Source organism: Syngnathus typhle, linkage group LG2 (assembly GCF_033458585.1).
Source record: "Syngnathus typhle isolate RoL2023-S1 ecotype Sweden linkage group LG2, RoL_Styp_1.0, whole genome shotgun sequence".
Classification (NCBI taxonomy): Eukaryota; Metazoa; Chordata; class Actinopteri; order Syngnathiformes; family Syngnathidae; genus Syngnathus; species Syngnathus typhle.
The window spans coordinates 28,012,761-28,028,495 of record NC_083739.1 but is presented as its reverse complement, the minus strand read 5'-3'; the positions used below and the strand labels follow the sequence as shown (position 1 = coordinate 28,028,495).

At 45.1% G+C, this 15,735-nt stretch overlaps 1 protein-coding gene across 1 annotated transcript in view; it reads left to right on the top strand.

The window, feature by feature from the left end:
• Window positions 1-835: 835 nt before the first annotated feature.
• The window catches only part of LOC133150216 (uncharacterized), an 85,584-nt gene continuing 70,684 nt past the window's right edge, over window positions 836-15,735 (top strand). The window contains exons 1-2 of the mRNA XM_061272600.1: window positions 836-1,543; window positions 7,715-9,126. Coding sequence (XP_061128584.1) covers window positions 8,042-9,126 — 1,085 coding nt within the window. The 5' untranslated portion in view covers window positions 836-1,543; window positions 7,715-8,041. The remainder of the gene's footprint in view (window positions 1,544-7,714; window positions 9,127-15,735) is intronic.

Sequence of the window (15,735 nt, the reverse complement as noted above, 5' to 3'; positions counted from 1 at the left end):
AACGCTCTCGGGTGCTTTAGAGTGCCGAGTTATTCACTGCGCATGAAGAAATGACCACCTCCAACGTTTGGTTTATGTTTAATAAGCATTTTTAATTTTATTGCTAAAATCGCATTTTCTCGGCGAGCTGAGCACTTTTTCTGAATTGTGCCGCTCCCGTCACTCTGGTTAGGTTGGCATCGAAAAAAACGCTCTCGGGTGCTTTAGAGTGCCGAGTTTATTACTGCGCATTAGGAAATGACCACCTCCAACGTTTGGTTTATGTTTTATAAGCATTTTTAATTTTATTGCTTAAATCGCATTTTCTCGGCGAGCTGAGCGCTTTTTCTGAATTGTGCCGCTCCCGTCACTCTGGTTAGGTTGGCATCGAAAAAAACGCTCTCGGGTGCTTTAGAGTGCCGAGTTTATTACTGCGCATTAAGAAATGACCACCTCCAACGTTTGGTTTATGTTTTATAAGCATTTTTAATTTTATTGCTTAAATCGCATTTTCTCGGCGAGCTGAGCACTTTTTCTGAATTGTGCCGCTCCCGTCACTCTGGTTAGGTTGGCATCGAAAAAAACGCTCTCGGGTGCTTTAGAGTGCCGAGTTTATTACTGCGCATTGAGAAATGACCACCTCCAACGTTTGGTTTATGTTTTATAAGCATTTTTAATTTTATTGCTTAAATCGCATTTTCTCGGCGAGCTGAGCACTTTTTCTGAATTGTGCCGCTCCCGTCACTCTGGTTAGGTTGGCATCGAAAAAAACGCTCTCGGGTGCTTTAGAGTGCCGAGTTTATTACTGCGCATTAAGAAATGACCACCTCCAACGTTTGGTTTATGTTTTATAAGCATTGTTAGATAAATTGTATATATATGTTATCATGCGTTCCCTAATGAGTACTTATTAATAAGTTATTGCGCAGAATGCTTGCTGTTTCGCCTTGCAGACGTCCACCAGTCCACAACAAGTCATACGATGCTGTCTGGGGCTTCCTGACCTTCTACACCTCTGGGAATCCAAGAAAGTTGCTGATAGCTCAATCTACTCTGTTGATGTCTGCACATGACATTCTGTCCTTGCATTCCTTTCCCATGGCGTCCTGTCTGTAACTACTTGTTTCACATAGAATACTTGTTTATGTCCTTGCGCTCCTTTATTTTCTCGTGAGACTAGGCCATGCTTTCCCCCCCACCTGTTAGGGGCTGGTCTCACATTGTAGATAGGGCATCCCTTAATAAAAAGAGCGAGGGGTGTGACAGATCTTTAGTGTTTTCTGGACTGCTGTAAGTCTGGTTGCACTCCTCGCGAGAAAAGACTCAACATTCTGCCTCACTGGTTTTGTCTGCTGATCCTTTTGCTGATTTTGAACCTGACAGATTTTTGGGGGCTCGTCCGGGATCTCAATAGACCGACTTCGGGTTCCGGCTGACTTTTCGACGCAGGACAAGTCCTTGGCCAAGGCATAGAAAGGAAACCCTTTTCACGGGGCTGTCTCGATCAGTCAGCTGGACGCCGGAGTGGTTGACGAGATCGTCCGAGGGAAAGGCCCAGCGGACTGTGAGTATGAATGTTGATTCTGTTGAAAGGAATGGAAGTGTAGTGGCAAGAGGTCACTTGAAACCTTGACAATTCTAGACCCTATCAAGTGCATATTTAGAGACAGTTAAATTCTGTATGGGATGCTGGAGTCCCCTGACGTAAACATCAGTTAAATTCCACAGGAGGGCAGACTCCTCTGTTTTCTAAAGAAATAAAGAAGTACAGGTAGTTGGAGCAGTTAAATCCCGCTGAGGTGTGGTGGGGCCTCCTCACTAACCTTCCTACTGTGTTAGTTTTCTGCTGCCATCTGTGGTGGGTTTTCCTTATCCCTTGTTTAGCTGGTTTGGCTTCTTTCTCCGTGAAAAGATAGGTTTTATATTTACTTTGGGAAAAAGGTAAAGATAAGTTTTCCTTACACAATAGGAAGGTTAAAGAGTTGTTAAAATCCACTGGAGGGCGGGCTCCCCTGCTTGCCTGTGAGACGATAGGAATGCGCATTGTGTGTGTGTGTGCGTGTGTATGGTTTGACTGAGAGTGACCTCATTTGAGCTCTGATTTGAGGTTTGAGTCCTCTGTATAAACACGCAGGAGTGTAAACAGTGGCTTTGTGTGGACGAAAGCAAGGATTCTCCGTTTCCTCCGGAGACCCACCACACATCGAACATTTATCCACTGTCCTGTAAACTAAATTGGCTTTAGGACACTGCGGGTGCCATTCAAATTGCCAAATCCGTAAACTAAACAAATAAATCATGGGGACAGCAAATAGCAAGCAAAAGCCGCTGCCCCGACATGAATTGAAATGCAAAGATTGGACATTGATGGAAGCAGTTGACCCCGAAAATGTAAAATATCTTGACAAATGGATAACCGATTACAAATTTGACGGTCAGCTGAAAACAAATTCGTTGAATAACCTAAAGCAATCAATTGGTGCTAAATGCGGTGTAAAGAGGAATAACGACGGATATCATCTAATAGTAAAATGGGAATTGGAGGCTGAGAAGAGAAAATGTGGGCAGATAAGAGAAAGACTGAGAGATAAGGAAGACGGAGGAAAGATAAAAAAGAACTTGTTGTTGCACAGGCAGGAGGATGATGAGACAGTGTCAGCGCGGGCTCGCTTGAAGGCCAAAGCTGACGATGCGATGAATGAGGATGAAAAGAATGATCACTCTATAGAGACGGAGATTGCAGCACGCCAAAGTGAACCAATTTTCCCGTCTCTGTACCCCAAATTACCAAGCACAAATCATCCTCCTGAGTATGGTGCTTCTGCTCGTGGTGTGTTGACGCGGAGCCGTGCTCGTGGTGTGTTGACGCGGGGCCGTGCTAAGTTGGTTCCTTCGGCTGACGCAGACGCATACCCGATGATTGAAGTGGCGAATCCTCATGATGAGGGAGGACCCACAATTTTAGTATACAGAACATGGACCCACGCTGATATAAAATCAGCAATTGAGGGTATAGCGTTGCCCACTGAAGATGTTGATCAATATTGTACCGACATGAGACAACTCATTGCTTCATACAATTTGAGAGGCGATGAAGTACAACAGGTTTTTATGGCATCTTTAACCAAACATTGGGCAAGCGTTAAAGGCACCTGGGATCCCTTTGATTCCCGGGGCCGTCCATTGGAATGTAACGGGGTGCCATTACAAAGAGAAATTGACCAACTATTGGGCAGGATCAAAATAAAATTTGAACGTAGGGCAAATTACACAGACATTGGCCGAACCAAACAAAAAGAAGATGAGTTGTTTGAAGACTTTAGGCACAGACTCGAGAGAGTGTTCAAGGCCAATAGTGGCTTGGAGCATGGATCTGATGTTTATGACCAACAACTCAAAAACGCTCTACATGCAAATTCGCGACCAGCAATCCAGAGCTGGATCACTAAACATATGATCACTTTCCCGACATCTACCTTGCCACAGTTCATTGATCATGCTATACACGCCGAAAAGGTTGTCAATGCGAAAAGAGCGAAAGAGAAGGGGAAAATGGGCACCGTGTTTTTTGTTAAAGGAGAGCAGTCTGAGATGTTTTATCAAAATAAGACCTTCGAACCGCGCCTGGAGGGGCGTGGTCGTAACAAATTCCGTGGCAAGGGTAGAGGGGGGTACAGTCGTGATTCTCCCAATTATGGAACAAATGACCAGCCCGCTTCAGGTCAGTCAAGACGGTACAATGCTGGACCTCCCGTTTGCTGGTCATGTGGGAAAACAGGCCATATAGCAAGAAACTGCCCAGATAATCACAAGGGTGGGGGTAGACCTCCCTTATGACTGGCCGAAGGTCAAAATACAGTTGAAACAACTGTCTTGCCAACAGCTCCCCCTGTTGATGTAGATTTGAACATTCAAGATTTGTTGATGAACAATGTTGAGAAGCCAGTGATAACTCTATTCGTAAACGGGACTCCAATAACCTTTTTGTGTGACTCAGGGGCATGTGTGACCACGTGTCGTGACATACCTGCAGATGTGCAAAGTAACGGTAGATCCTTTTGGGTGAGAGCAGCGAATGGGCTGGCAACCCCAGTTCCCCAGTCTCGACCAGTTTGGATACGGGACCCAGAAGGGGGAAGTTGTTGCATTCCCATTTTGCTGATGCCCAGTTGCCCTATTAATTTGCTAGGTAGAGACGCTCTCACTGCCCTTGGGCTTTCCCTTGTGTCTCTTAATGGTCAAATTGCTGTCAAAAGGCGACACCAGTTACAGATATTTGGCCAATTTCACTGCTACTATTTTTATTCATTGGATTTGGCTGACGCAGAAGTGATGGAATTTGGTTCCCCTCTTTTGGCCCGTGTGGCCACCCTTTTGCGCTGCCCTGAACAAGCAATGGAAGCCAATCAACTATACATAACTATGTGGCATAAAGACACACCGGGTCCTGATCACAACTACGAGAACATGCTTGAGGCTGCTACACCTGCCACCTTGACAACTTCTTTCCTTCTGCACGATGGTGAGAGCCGTGCTTGTGTAGTCATACAAGCGGCTCCCCCTGCTGTGCAGAAGTTACACGTGTCTCCCACTCCGCTCCACATCTCTCTCTACAGGCCTCACACCGCAGCCTGGCAGAGTTTAGGATTTATGGCTGGTGATGCCTTGGCAGCTTCTGACTGGACTCAGGTTAATCCTGACTCCTTTTACAGTCCTTCCACCAAGCTCTTCAAACAAAATATGACTAAAGCCTTGTCATTCATTAGTGGAATCCACGCTGATCCTGGTGTTGAGCAAACACCCTCATCTTGAGATTATGTGTTGACGTCCGATGACGAGCACATCCTCGCTGAGGTCCCAAGTCATCTTTGGTCTGCGGGTCCTTCTGACGTTGGTTTAGTGAAAGGTGCGCTTCCTGTTGTCATAAGACCTAAAACTGAATACCGCCCTTGTGTGAGGCAGTATCCTTTAAAACCTGATGCCTTACAGGGTATAGCACCTGTTATTTCTGATTTATTAAAAGCAGGTGTCATCGTTCCTTGCCCGGATTCTCCTTGCAATACCCCAATTTTCCCTGTAAAGAAGGCACCCCCTTCTGTGGGGTGGAGAATGGTGCAAGACTTGCAAGCTGTAAACAATGCTGTTATTCAGAGAGCGCCTTGTGTCCCTGACCCGCATACTTTGTTGAATTCATTGACACCTGATGCGAAAATCTTCACAGTGATTGACATTAGCAATGCTTTTTTCTCTGTCCCTATTGCAAAAGAGAGTCAGTTTTGGTTTGCGTTTACATATGCTGGCTCAAGGTACACCTTTTCAAGGTTACCACAAGGGTACTGTGAAAGCCCGACAATTTACTCCCAGGTGATGGCAGCCAGCATGGCTAAATTTGTCCCGCCGATAGGAAGTCAGATCTTGCTTTATGTTGATGACATTTTGATAGCATCTCCTGATTTTGCCTCTTGCCAAACAGACACGCTTGCAGTGCTGCATCACTTGGCAAGTGAAGGCCACAAGGTCAGCAAGAACAAGCTTCAACTGTGGTCTGCTGAAATTAAGTATCTAGGCCACAATCTAAGTTCCCAAGGTCGATCCATAATTGAAAGCAGAAAAGCCTCTATTTTACAAGCTCCTAAGCCACTAACAAAGAAGCAAATGATGTCTTTTTTGGGTCTCACAGGTTATTGTAGAAACTGGATACTTGATTATGCCCAAATTGTTGCTCCTCTGTCCAAATTGATGTATGTGGAAGACATCTCAATGTCCGCTCACTTAAAATGGACTCCTGAAGCCGAGGATGCTTTTGTTTTGATCAAACAGGCTTTGGTCTCCAGCTCCACTCTAGCCTTACCCGACTATGATAAGGTGTTTGTCCAGACTGTTGACTGCAAAGGTCATTACATGACCTCTGTTTTGCTCCAATCACATGGCTCAAAATTGCGTCCTATTGCTTTTTATTCCTCTAAACTGGACAGTGTTGCATGTGCTCTCCCACCATGCGTGAGGGCCGTGGTGGCAGCCTCCATGGCTGTGGAGAGCAGTGCTGGTGTTGTGTTATTTCATCCTTTAACACTGAAAGTTCCTCATGCTGTCTCGGCTCTTCTGCTACAGACTAATATGACCTTTCTGTCGCCTGCGCGTCATCTTTCTTGCATGGCTACGTTGCTGTCTCAGCCGCATCTGACCGTTGAAAGATGCACGACACTCAATCCTGCCACTCTCATTCCCCTTCCTGACGATGGCGAATTCCATGATTGTGTCGATGCTGCCCAACAGATTGCAAAGGCTCGGCCTGATTTGGAAGATACGCCTCTGCCAGATGGTCATGTGGTTTTTGTTGATGGGTCTTCTAAGAAGAATGAATCTGGTGTGACCCTTACTGGGTATGCCATTGTTACTGCCGACGTGGTTTTGGAGGCTGCTAAACTGCCATCCAATATGTCGGCACAGGCCGCTGAGCTCATTGCTTTGACTGGGGCCTGCAAATTGTTTGCAAACAAGTCCGTTACTATCTGGACTGATGGTCAGTATGCTTTTGCTACAGTGCATGTTTTTGCTCAGCAGTGGAGCAACCGTGGCATGATAACTTCTACAGGGAAGCCCGTCTCCCATTCCGCTATACTAACTCAACTTTTGGATGCTGTCCAGCTGCCTTTGAAGGTAGCGGTTTGCAAGTGTGCTGCTCACACTGCGGGCTCTGATCCTGTTTCTCTCGGTAATGCTTTTGCTGACAAATCCGCTAAGGCCGCTGCGGAAGGCCTGCTTCATGTCCTCTCGTCTCTCACGGCTCATGATTCAATGTCACACATCTCCCCTGATGTGTTGCTTGACATGCAGTCTCAGAGCCCCTCCCAGGAACGACTCTCTTGGGAAAAGCGGGGTGCAACTAAAAACACCGATGGTCTTTTTGTGTGACCTTTGGGCAAACCTGTTTTGCCTCGTAGCTTGTTCAAATGGGCTGCTATTTCAAGTCACGGGGTCACCCATGTCTCGGCGGGAGGTATGGTGAAACAAGTCGAGGCTATTTATACAACATACGGCTTTGCCGCTTTTTCACAACGATTTTGCAGAGCGTGTTTGATCTGTGCTAAACATAACCCACAAGGCAATTTAAGACCTCAGAGAGGGAAATTCCCGACTCCATTGTACCCGTTTCAGACAATACATATGGATTATATCCAATTACATAAATGTGAAGGGAAAGAATATTGATTGGTCATAATAGACGCATTTTCTAAATGGGTAGAAATTCTGGCCGAGACATGCAGATGCACTCACAGTGGCAAAAGCCTTATGCAAAGACATCATTCCAAGGTACGGTATTCCAGAAACAATTTATAGCGACAATGGTCCACATTTTGTAAATCAAATAGTGCATAACATTGGGAGAATGTTCCACATAAATGTAAAGAACCATTGTTCATACAGACCGCAATCCGCTGGCCTGGTTGAGAGAGCGAACCAGTCTATAAAAAACAGATTAAAGAAATGTATGGAAGAAACAAAACGATCGTGGACTCAGTGTTTAGACCTGGTTAAAATGTACATAAATATTACAAGTACAACAGGGCTAACTCCTTATGAAACTATGTTTGGGAGACCTTACAGGCTTCCTCAGTTCAAAAACACATGGGAGATCCCCGAGGAAGCCACGTTAGCTGATTACATGAGGAAAATGTTGGAACGTCAAAAGATTCTAACCAATAACACTGATGATGAACCCATTTCTCTGCAGGAAGACCCCAAGGTGGTACCGGGAGACTGGGTTTTGATCAGGAGTATCAAGAGGAAGAATTGGCATTCACCCAAGTGGGAAGGTCCCTTTTTGGTACTACTCACGACACCTAATGCTTTAAAAATAGCCGAACGCAACACGTGGATTCATTTAACTCATTGTAAAAAAGTGATCTCCGCAGACCCAACCTAAGTACGGAAGGTGAGCAAAGTCTGGTAATAGTGCCTGATTCTGGTGTCAAGATCCAGGGTTGACACGAAAGCTAGCAGAAGAATTCCAAGACGCCAACCCGAAGCTCAGGGTGTTGACTCTGGGGAGATCCAAAACATGAGCATTAGAGAGTCATTTGGTGAGTGCTTTAATCGGGCTGTAGCCTGCGCGAAGTCTACCATGTGCTTTTGGTTGTTTTTGATGGTTTGTGTTACCATTATATTTTTTTCAGGGGTTACTTTATCTGGAGGGATAGAGTGCCATGAGCCTCGCACATTATTCTCTCAGGCGACTGCTAACGCTAATTCTAGTCGATGTGGCTCATGGGGAGAACTTGCTAGACATAAGCGCGACACTAAATCCCCTTTTGGTCATGTTGTTTGTGTTCCAGGAGCCGTCCGTGTTCCAACCTGTGTACCATGGCTTTTGTCTTGGGCTTATAATAACTCATTAATGTTTACTGTGGCTCCTAACACATCTTCTTCTATTATTTTACCTTTGAAAAGTTTGAAGGGGTTTCGTAATGGTCGCCCCACTACTGGAGATAGATGGCTCGGGTATTGGTGGTATTTGACTGGCCACCCGGTTAACACCGGCTGGGGCACCCTTGTCACCACGCAAATGCGGGGGTATTGGCCCTCTGGTTCCAGTGACGAGGCTGTGTTCTTTGCTAAACGAGTGACTTTGATAAATCGGGGCACAAGCCTCCTTTTGACTCTTACACTCCCTGACGGTCATATTCGTCCTCCAAATGCCACCTTGTTTAACACTTCTTGTTGGGGTTTTCAACTGTGGGCTTGGTCCTCTGGAACCGATCCTCGCTTTCCTATTGCTATTTGCCTTAATAGAACAATGTCGGTCGCGGACCGTCCCGTTACAAATAGATACACCTTGTCAGCGGGAGCAAAAATCACGAGTACGCTCCTCACTGATGTAGACAGCTATTTTGTGGCCTCCACAGGGATAAGCGGTCATACTAACAACTGGCTTCTTATGGCTGAGCAGGCCGCAAAGATGGCTGGCGCTAGTTGCATTGCATGCATGGGTCCCAGACCTCTTTTGAAAATCATACCTGCAAATATAGGCCCTAAGTGTGCTGTCGTTTTGATGTTAGACTCGTCCATTTCACCCGCTCACGATTGTTTTAGATGGGATACGGTTTACCCTGTTGCCCCTATGACAAAGCATAAACCCCTTTTTTCGTCTGTTGTAGCTATGGGTGATTTTACATGCATTAGATTACCTGGTACCGGTGTGATGCTCGGCGCCCTGCCTGCTCCGTGGTGTGGGTCCGTGACCGAGGTCACGGCCCCTTTTTTGCCCATTGCTCGTTGTGATATTTGGTTTTGGTGTAATAGTAACAAACTTTATGATAGGTTGCCTTTCGACAGCGCTGGAATTTGCGCTTTGGTAACCCTATTGCTACCTGTTCATTTGATACCAATGTCCTCTTATGATCTAACGTCTTTTGCTAAGTCCGTAGTGCCCAAATTCTGGCCGAGAACGAAACGAGACGCCGAATGGCGGGGCACAGCTAATCCAACCTACATCGACGCCATTGGTGTTCCTAGGGGAGTGCCGGATGAGTATAAGCTGGTGAATCAGATAGCAGCTGGTTTTGAATCCGCCCTGTGTTGGTGGTGTACTCTTAACAAAAATGTTGACAGGATTAACTACGTCCATTACAACGTGCAGAGGCTTGGAAACTGGACCGAGGCGGGTTTCAAGGCGGTCCACTCCCAACTGGCCGCTACTTCCCTCATGGCTTTCCAGAATCGAATGGCCCTTGACATGCTACTCTCAAGAGAGGGCGGTGTCTGCGCCATGTTCGGTGAGCAATGTTGCACTTTTATTCCAAATAACACTGCGGCCGACGGAAGCCTGTCCCAGGCCCTTGAGGGCCTGCGGGCCTTGAACGGGAAGATGAAGGAGCACAGTGGAGTGAACACGGAGGTTTGGGCCAACTGGTTGAACGTGTTCGGAAAGTACCGCGCCCTGGTTTCCTCTGCCCTGGTCTCCGTTGCCGTTTTCTCTGCCATTTTGACCTTGTGTGGATGTTGTTGCATCCCTTGTCTCCGATCCCTAATTAACAGGCTAATTACGGCTGCTATCTCTCCACCAGCTGAGACTTTCCCGTTGCTCCTAAGGGATGACCTTTCGGTCGACGGGGGTTCCTTCTCTATTGACGACCCGGTCAGCGAATCTGTTGTGGTAAACTTGTCCGATTTGTTTTCTGACCCGGGCTTTGCCGATTGTGACTCAGTTTCCTCCCGTGTGTAAGTTGGTTCCTGCGAAATGTGATCCCTGTGGCTGTAAATCTTTTTGAAGTGGCCATATGGGTGATGGGTTGGTCTCCGGGAACTTATGATAAACAGGGGGGAATTGTTAGATAAATTGTATATATATGTTATCATGCGTTCCCTAATGAGTACTTATTAATAAGTTATTGCGCAGAATGCTTGCTGTTTCGCCTTGCAGACGTCCACCAGTCCACAACAAGTCATACGATGCTGTCTGGGGCTTCCTGACCTTCTACACCTCTGGGAATCCAAGAAAGTTGCTGATAGCTCAATCTACTCTGTTGATGTCTGCACATGACATTCTGTCCTTGCATTCCTTTCCCATGGCGTCCTGTCTGTAACTACTTGTTTCACATAGAATACTTGTTTATGTCCTTGCGCTCCTTTATTTTCTCGTGAGACTAGGCCATGCTTTCCCCCCCACCTGTTAGGGGCTGGTCTCACATTGTAGATAGGGCATCCCTTAATAAAAAGAGCGAGGGGTGTGACAGATCTTTAGTGTTTTCTGGACTGCTGTAAGTCTGGTTGCACTCCTCGCGAGAAAAGACTCAACATTCTGCCTCACTGGTTTTGTCTGCTGATCCTTTTGCTGATTTTGAACCTGACAAGCATTTTTAATTTTATTGCTTAAATCGCATTTTCTCGGCGAGCTGAGCGCTTTTTCTGAATTGTGCCGCTCCCGTCACTCTGGTTAGGTTGGCATCGAAAAAAACGCTCTCGGGTGCTTTAGAGTGCCGAGTTTATCACTGCGCATGAAGAAATGACCACCTCCAACGTTTGGTTTATGTTTTATAAGCATTTTTAATTTTATTGCTTAAATCGCATTTTCTCGGCGAGCTGAGCGCTTTTTCTGAATTGTGCCGCTCCCGTAACTCTGGTTAGGTTGGCATCGAAAAAAACGCTCTCGGGTGCTTTAGAGTGCCGAGTTTATCACTGCGCATGAAGAAATGACCACTTCCAACGTTTGGTTTATGTTTTATAAGCATTTTTAATTTTATTGCTTAAATCGCATTTTCTCGGCGAGCTGAGCACTTTTTCTGAATTGTGCCGCTCCCGTCACTCTGGTTAGGTTGGCATCGAAAAAAACGCTCTCGGGTGCTTTAGAGTGCCGAGTTTATTACTGCGCATGAAGAAATGACCACCTCCAACGTTTGGTTTATGTTTTATAAGCATTTTTAATTTTATTGCTTAAATCGCATTTTCTCGGCGAGCTGAGCACTTTTTCTGAATTGTGCCGCTCCCGTCACTCTGGTTAGGTTGGCATCGAAAAAAACGCTCTCGGGTGCTTTAGAGTGCCGAGTTTATCACTGCGCATGAAGAAATGACCACCTCCAACGTTTGGTTTATGTTTTATAAGCATTTTTAATTTTATTGCTTAAATCGCATTTTCTCGGCGAGCTGAGCGCTTTTTCTGAATTGTGCCGCTCCCGTCACTCTGGTTAGGTTGGCATCGAAAAAAACGCTCTCGGGTGCTTTAGAGTGCCGAGTTATTCACTGCGCATTAAGAAATGACCACCTCCAACGTTTGGTTTATGTTTTATAAGCATTTTTAATTTTATTGCTTAAATCGCATTTTCTCGGCGAGCTGAGCACTTTTTCTGAATTGTGCCGCTCCCGTCACTCTGGTTAGGTTGGCATCGAAAAAAACGCTCTCGGGTGCTTTAGAGTGCCGAGTTTATTACTGCGCATTGAGAAATGACCACCTCCAACGTTTGGTTTATGTTTTATAAGCATTTTTAATTTTATTGCTTAAATCGCATTTTCTCGGCGAGCTGAGCACTTTTTCTGAATTGTGCCGCTCCCGTCACTCTGGTTAGGTTGGCATCGAAAAAAACGCTCTCGGGTGCTTTAGAGTGCCGAGTTTATCACTGCGCATGAAGAAATGACCACCTCCAACGTTTGGTTTATGTTTTATAAGCATTTTTAATTTTATTGCTTAAATCGCATTTTCTCGGCGAGCTGAGCGCTTTTTCTGAATTGTGCCGCTCCCGTCACTCTGGTTAGGTTGGCATCGAAAAAAACGCTCTCGGGTGCTTTAGAGTGCCGAGTTATTCACTGCGCATGAAGAAATGACCACCTCCAATGTTTGGTTTATGTTTAATAAGCATTTTTAATTTTATTGCTTAAATCGCATTTTCTCGGCGAGCTGAGCGCTTTTTCTGAATTGTGCCGCTCCCGTCACTCTGGTTAGGTTGGCATCGAAAAAAACGCTCTCGGGTGCTTTAGAGTGCCGAGTTATTCACTGCGCATGAAGAAATGACCACCTCCAACGTTTGGTTTATGTTTAATAAGCATTTTTAATTTTATTGCTTAAATCGCATTTTCTCGGCGAGCTGAGCACTTATTCTGAATTGTGCCGCTCCCGTCACTCTGGTTAGGTTGGCATCGAAAAAAACGCTCTCGGGTACTTTAGAGTAACGAGTTTATTACTGCGCATTAAGAAATGACCACCTCCAACGTTTGGTTTATGTTTTATAAGCATTTTTAATTTTATTGCTTAAATCGCATTTTCTCGGCGAGCTGAGCACTTTTTCTGAATTGTGCCGCTCCCGTCACTCTGGTTAGGTTGGCATCGAAAAAAACGCTCTCGGGTGCTTTAGAGTGCCGAGTTTATTACTGCGCATTAAGAAATGACCACCTCCAACGTTTGGTTTATGTTTTAAAAGCATTTTTAATTTTATTGCTTAAATCGCATTTTCTCGGCGAGCTGAGCACTTTTTCTGAATTGTGCCGCTCCCGTCACTCTGGTTAGGTTGGCATCGAAAAAAACGCTCTCGGGTGCTTTAGAGTGCCGAATTTATCACTGCGCATGAAGAAATGACCACCTCCAACGTTTGGTTTATGTTTTATAAGCATTTTTAATTTTATTGCTTAAATCGCATTTTCTCGGCGAGCTGAGCGCTTTTTCTGAATTGTGCCGCTCCCGTCACTCTGGTTAGGTTGGCATCGAAGAAAACGCTCTCGGGTGCTTTAGAGTGCCGAGTTTATCACTGCGCATGAAGAAATGACCACCTCCAACGTTTGGTTTATGTTTTATAAGCATTTTTAATTTTATTGCTTAAATCGCATTTTCTCGGCGAGCTGAGCGCTTTTTCTGAATTGTGCCGCTCCCGTAACTCTGGTTAGGTTGGCATCGAAAAAAACGCTCTCGGGTGCTTTAGAGTGCCGAGTTTATCACTGCGCATGAAGAAATGACCACTTCCAACGTTTGGTTTATGTTTTATAAGCATTTTTAATTTTATTGCTTAAATCGCATTTTCTCGGCGAGCTGAGCACTTTTTCTGAATTGTGCCGCTCCCGTCACTCTGGTTAGGTTGGCATCGAAAAAAACGCTCTCGGGTGCTCTAGAGTGCCGAGTTTATTACTGCGCATTAAGAAATGACCACCTCCAACGTTTGGTTTATGTTTTATAAGCATTTTTAATTTTATTGCTTAAATCGCATTTTCTCGGCGAGCTGAGCACTTTTTCTGAATTGTGCCGCTCCCGTCACTCTGGTTAGGTTGGCATCGAAAAAAACGCTCTCGGGTGCTTTAGAGTGCCGAGTTTATTACTGCGCATGAAGAAATGACCACCTCCAATGTTTGGTTTATGTTTAATAAGCATTTTTAATTTTATTGCTTAAATCGCATTTTCTCGGCGAGCTGAGCGCTTTTTCTGAATTGTGCCGCTCCCGTCACTCTGGTTAGGTTGGCATCGAAAAAAACGCTCTCGGGTGCTTTAGAGTGCCGAGTTATTCACTGCGCATGAAGAAATGACCACCTCCAACGTTTGGTTTATGTTTAATAAGCATTTTTAATTTTATTGCTTAAATCGCATTTTCTCGGCGAGCTGAGCACTTTTTCTGAATTGTGCCGCTCCCGTCACTCTGGTTAGGTTGGCATCGAAAAAAACGCTCTCGGGTGCTTTAGAGTGCCGAGTTTATTACTGCGCATTAGGAAATGACCACCTCCAACGTTTGGTTTATGTTTTATAAGCATTTTTATTTTTATTGCTTAAATCGCATTTTCTCGGCGAGCTTAGCGCTTTTTCTGAATTGTGCCGCTCCCGTCACTCTGGTTAGGTTGGCATCGAAAAAAACGCTCTCGGGTGCTTTAGAGTGCCGAGTTTATTACTGCGCATTAAGAAATGACCACCTCCAACGTTTGGTTTATGTTTTATAAGGATTTTTAATTTTATTGCTTAAATCGCATTTTCTCGGCGAGCTGAGCACTTTTTCTGAATTGTGCCGCTCCCGTCACTCTGGTTAGGTTGGCATCGAAAAAAACGCTCTCGGGTGCTTTAGAGTGCCGAGTTTATTACTGCGCATTGAGAAATGACCACCTCCAACGTTTGGTTTATGTTTTATAAGCATTTTTAATTTTATTGCTTAAATCGCATTTTCTCGGCGAGCTGAGCACTTTTTCTGAATTGTGCCGCTCCCGTCACTCTGGTTAGGTTGGCATCGAAAAAAACGCTCTCGGGTGCTTTAGAGTGCCGAGTTTATTACTGCGCATTAAGAAATGACCACCTCCAACGTTTGGTTTATGTTTTATAAGCATTTTTAATTTTATTGCTTAAATCGCATTTTCTCGGCGAGCTGAGCGCTTTTTCTGAATTGTGCCGCTCCCGTCACTCTGGTTAGGTTGGCATCGAAAAAAACGCTCTCGGGTGCTTTAGAGTGCCGAGTTTATCACTGCGCATGAAGAAATGACCACCTCCAACGTTTGGTTTATGTTTTATAAGCATTTTTAATTTTATTGCTTAAATCGCATTTTCTCGGCGAGCTGAGCACTTTTTCTGAATTGTGCCGCTCCCGTAACTCTGGTTAGGTTGGCATCGAAAAAAACGCTCTCGGGTGCTTTAGAGTGCCGAGTTTATCACTGCGCATGAAGAAATGACCACTTCCAACGTTTGGTTTATGTTTTATAAGCATTTTTAATTTTATTGCTTAAATCGCATTTTCTCGGCGAGCTGAGCACTTTTTCTGAATTGTGCCGCTCCCGTCACTCTGGTTAGGTTGGCATCGAAAAAAACGCTCTCGGGTGCTTTAGAGTGCCGAGTTATTCACTGCGCATGAAGAAATGACCACCTCCAACGTTTGGTTTATGTTTTATAAGCATTTTTAATTTTATTGCTTAAATCGCATTTTCTCGGCGAGCTGAGCACTTTTTCTGAATTGTGCCGCTCCCGTCACTCTGGTTAGGTTGGCATCGAAAAAAACGCTCTCGGGTGCTTTAGAGTGCCGAGTTTATCACTGCGCATGAAGAAATGACCACCTCCAACGTTTGGTTTATGTTTTATAAGCATTTTTAATTTTATTGCTTAAATCGCATTTTCTCGGCGAGCTGAGCGCTTTTTCTGAATTGTGCCGCTCCCGTCACTCTGGTTAGGTTGGCATCGAAAAAAACGCTCTCGGGTGCTTTAGAGTGCCGAGTTATTCACTGCGCATGAAGAAATGACCACCTCCAATGTTTGGTTTATGTTTAATAAGCATTTTTAATTTTATTGCTTAAATCGCATTTTCTCGGCGA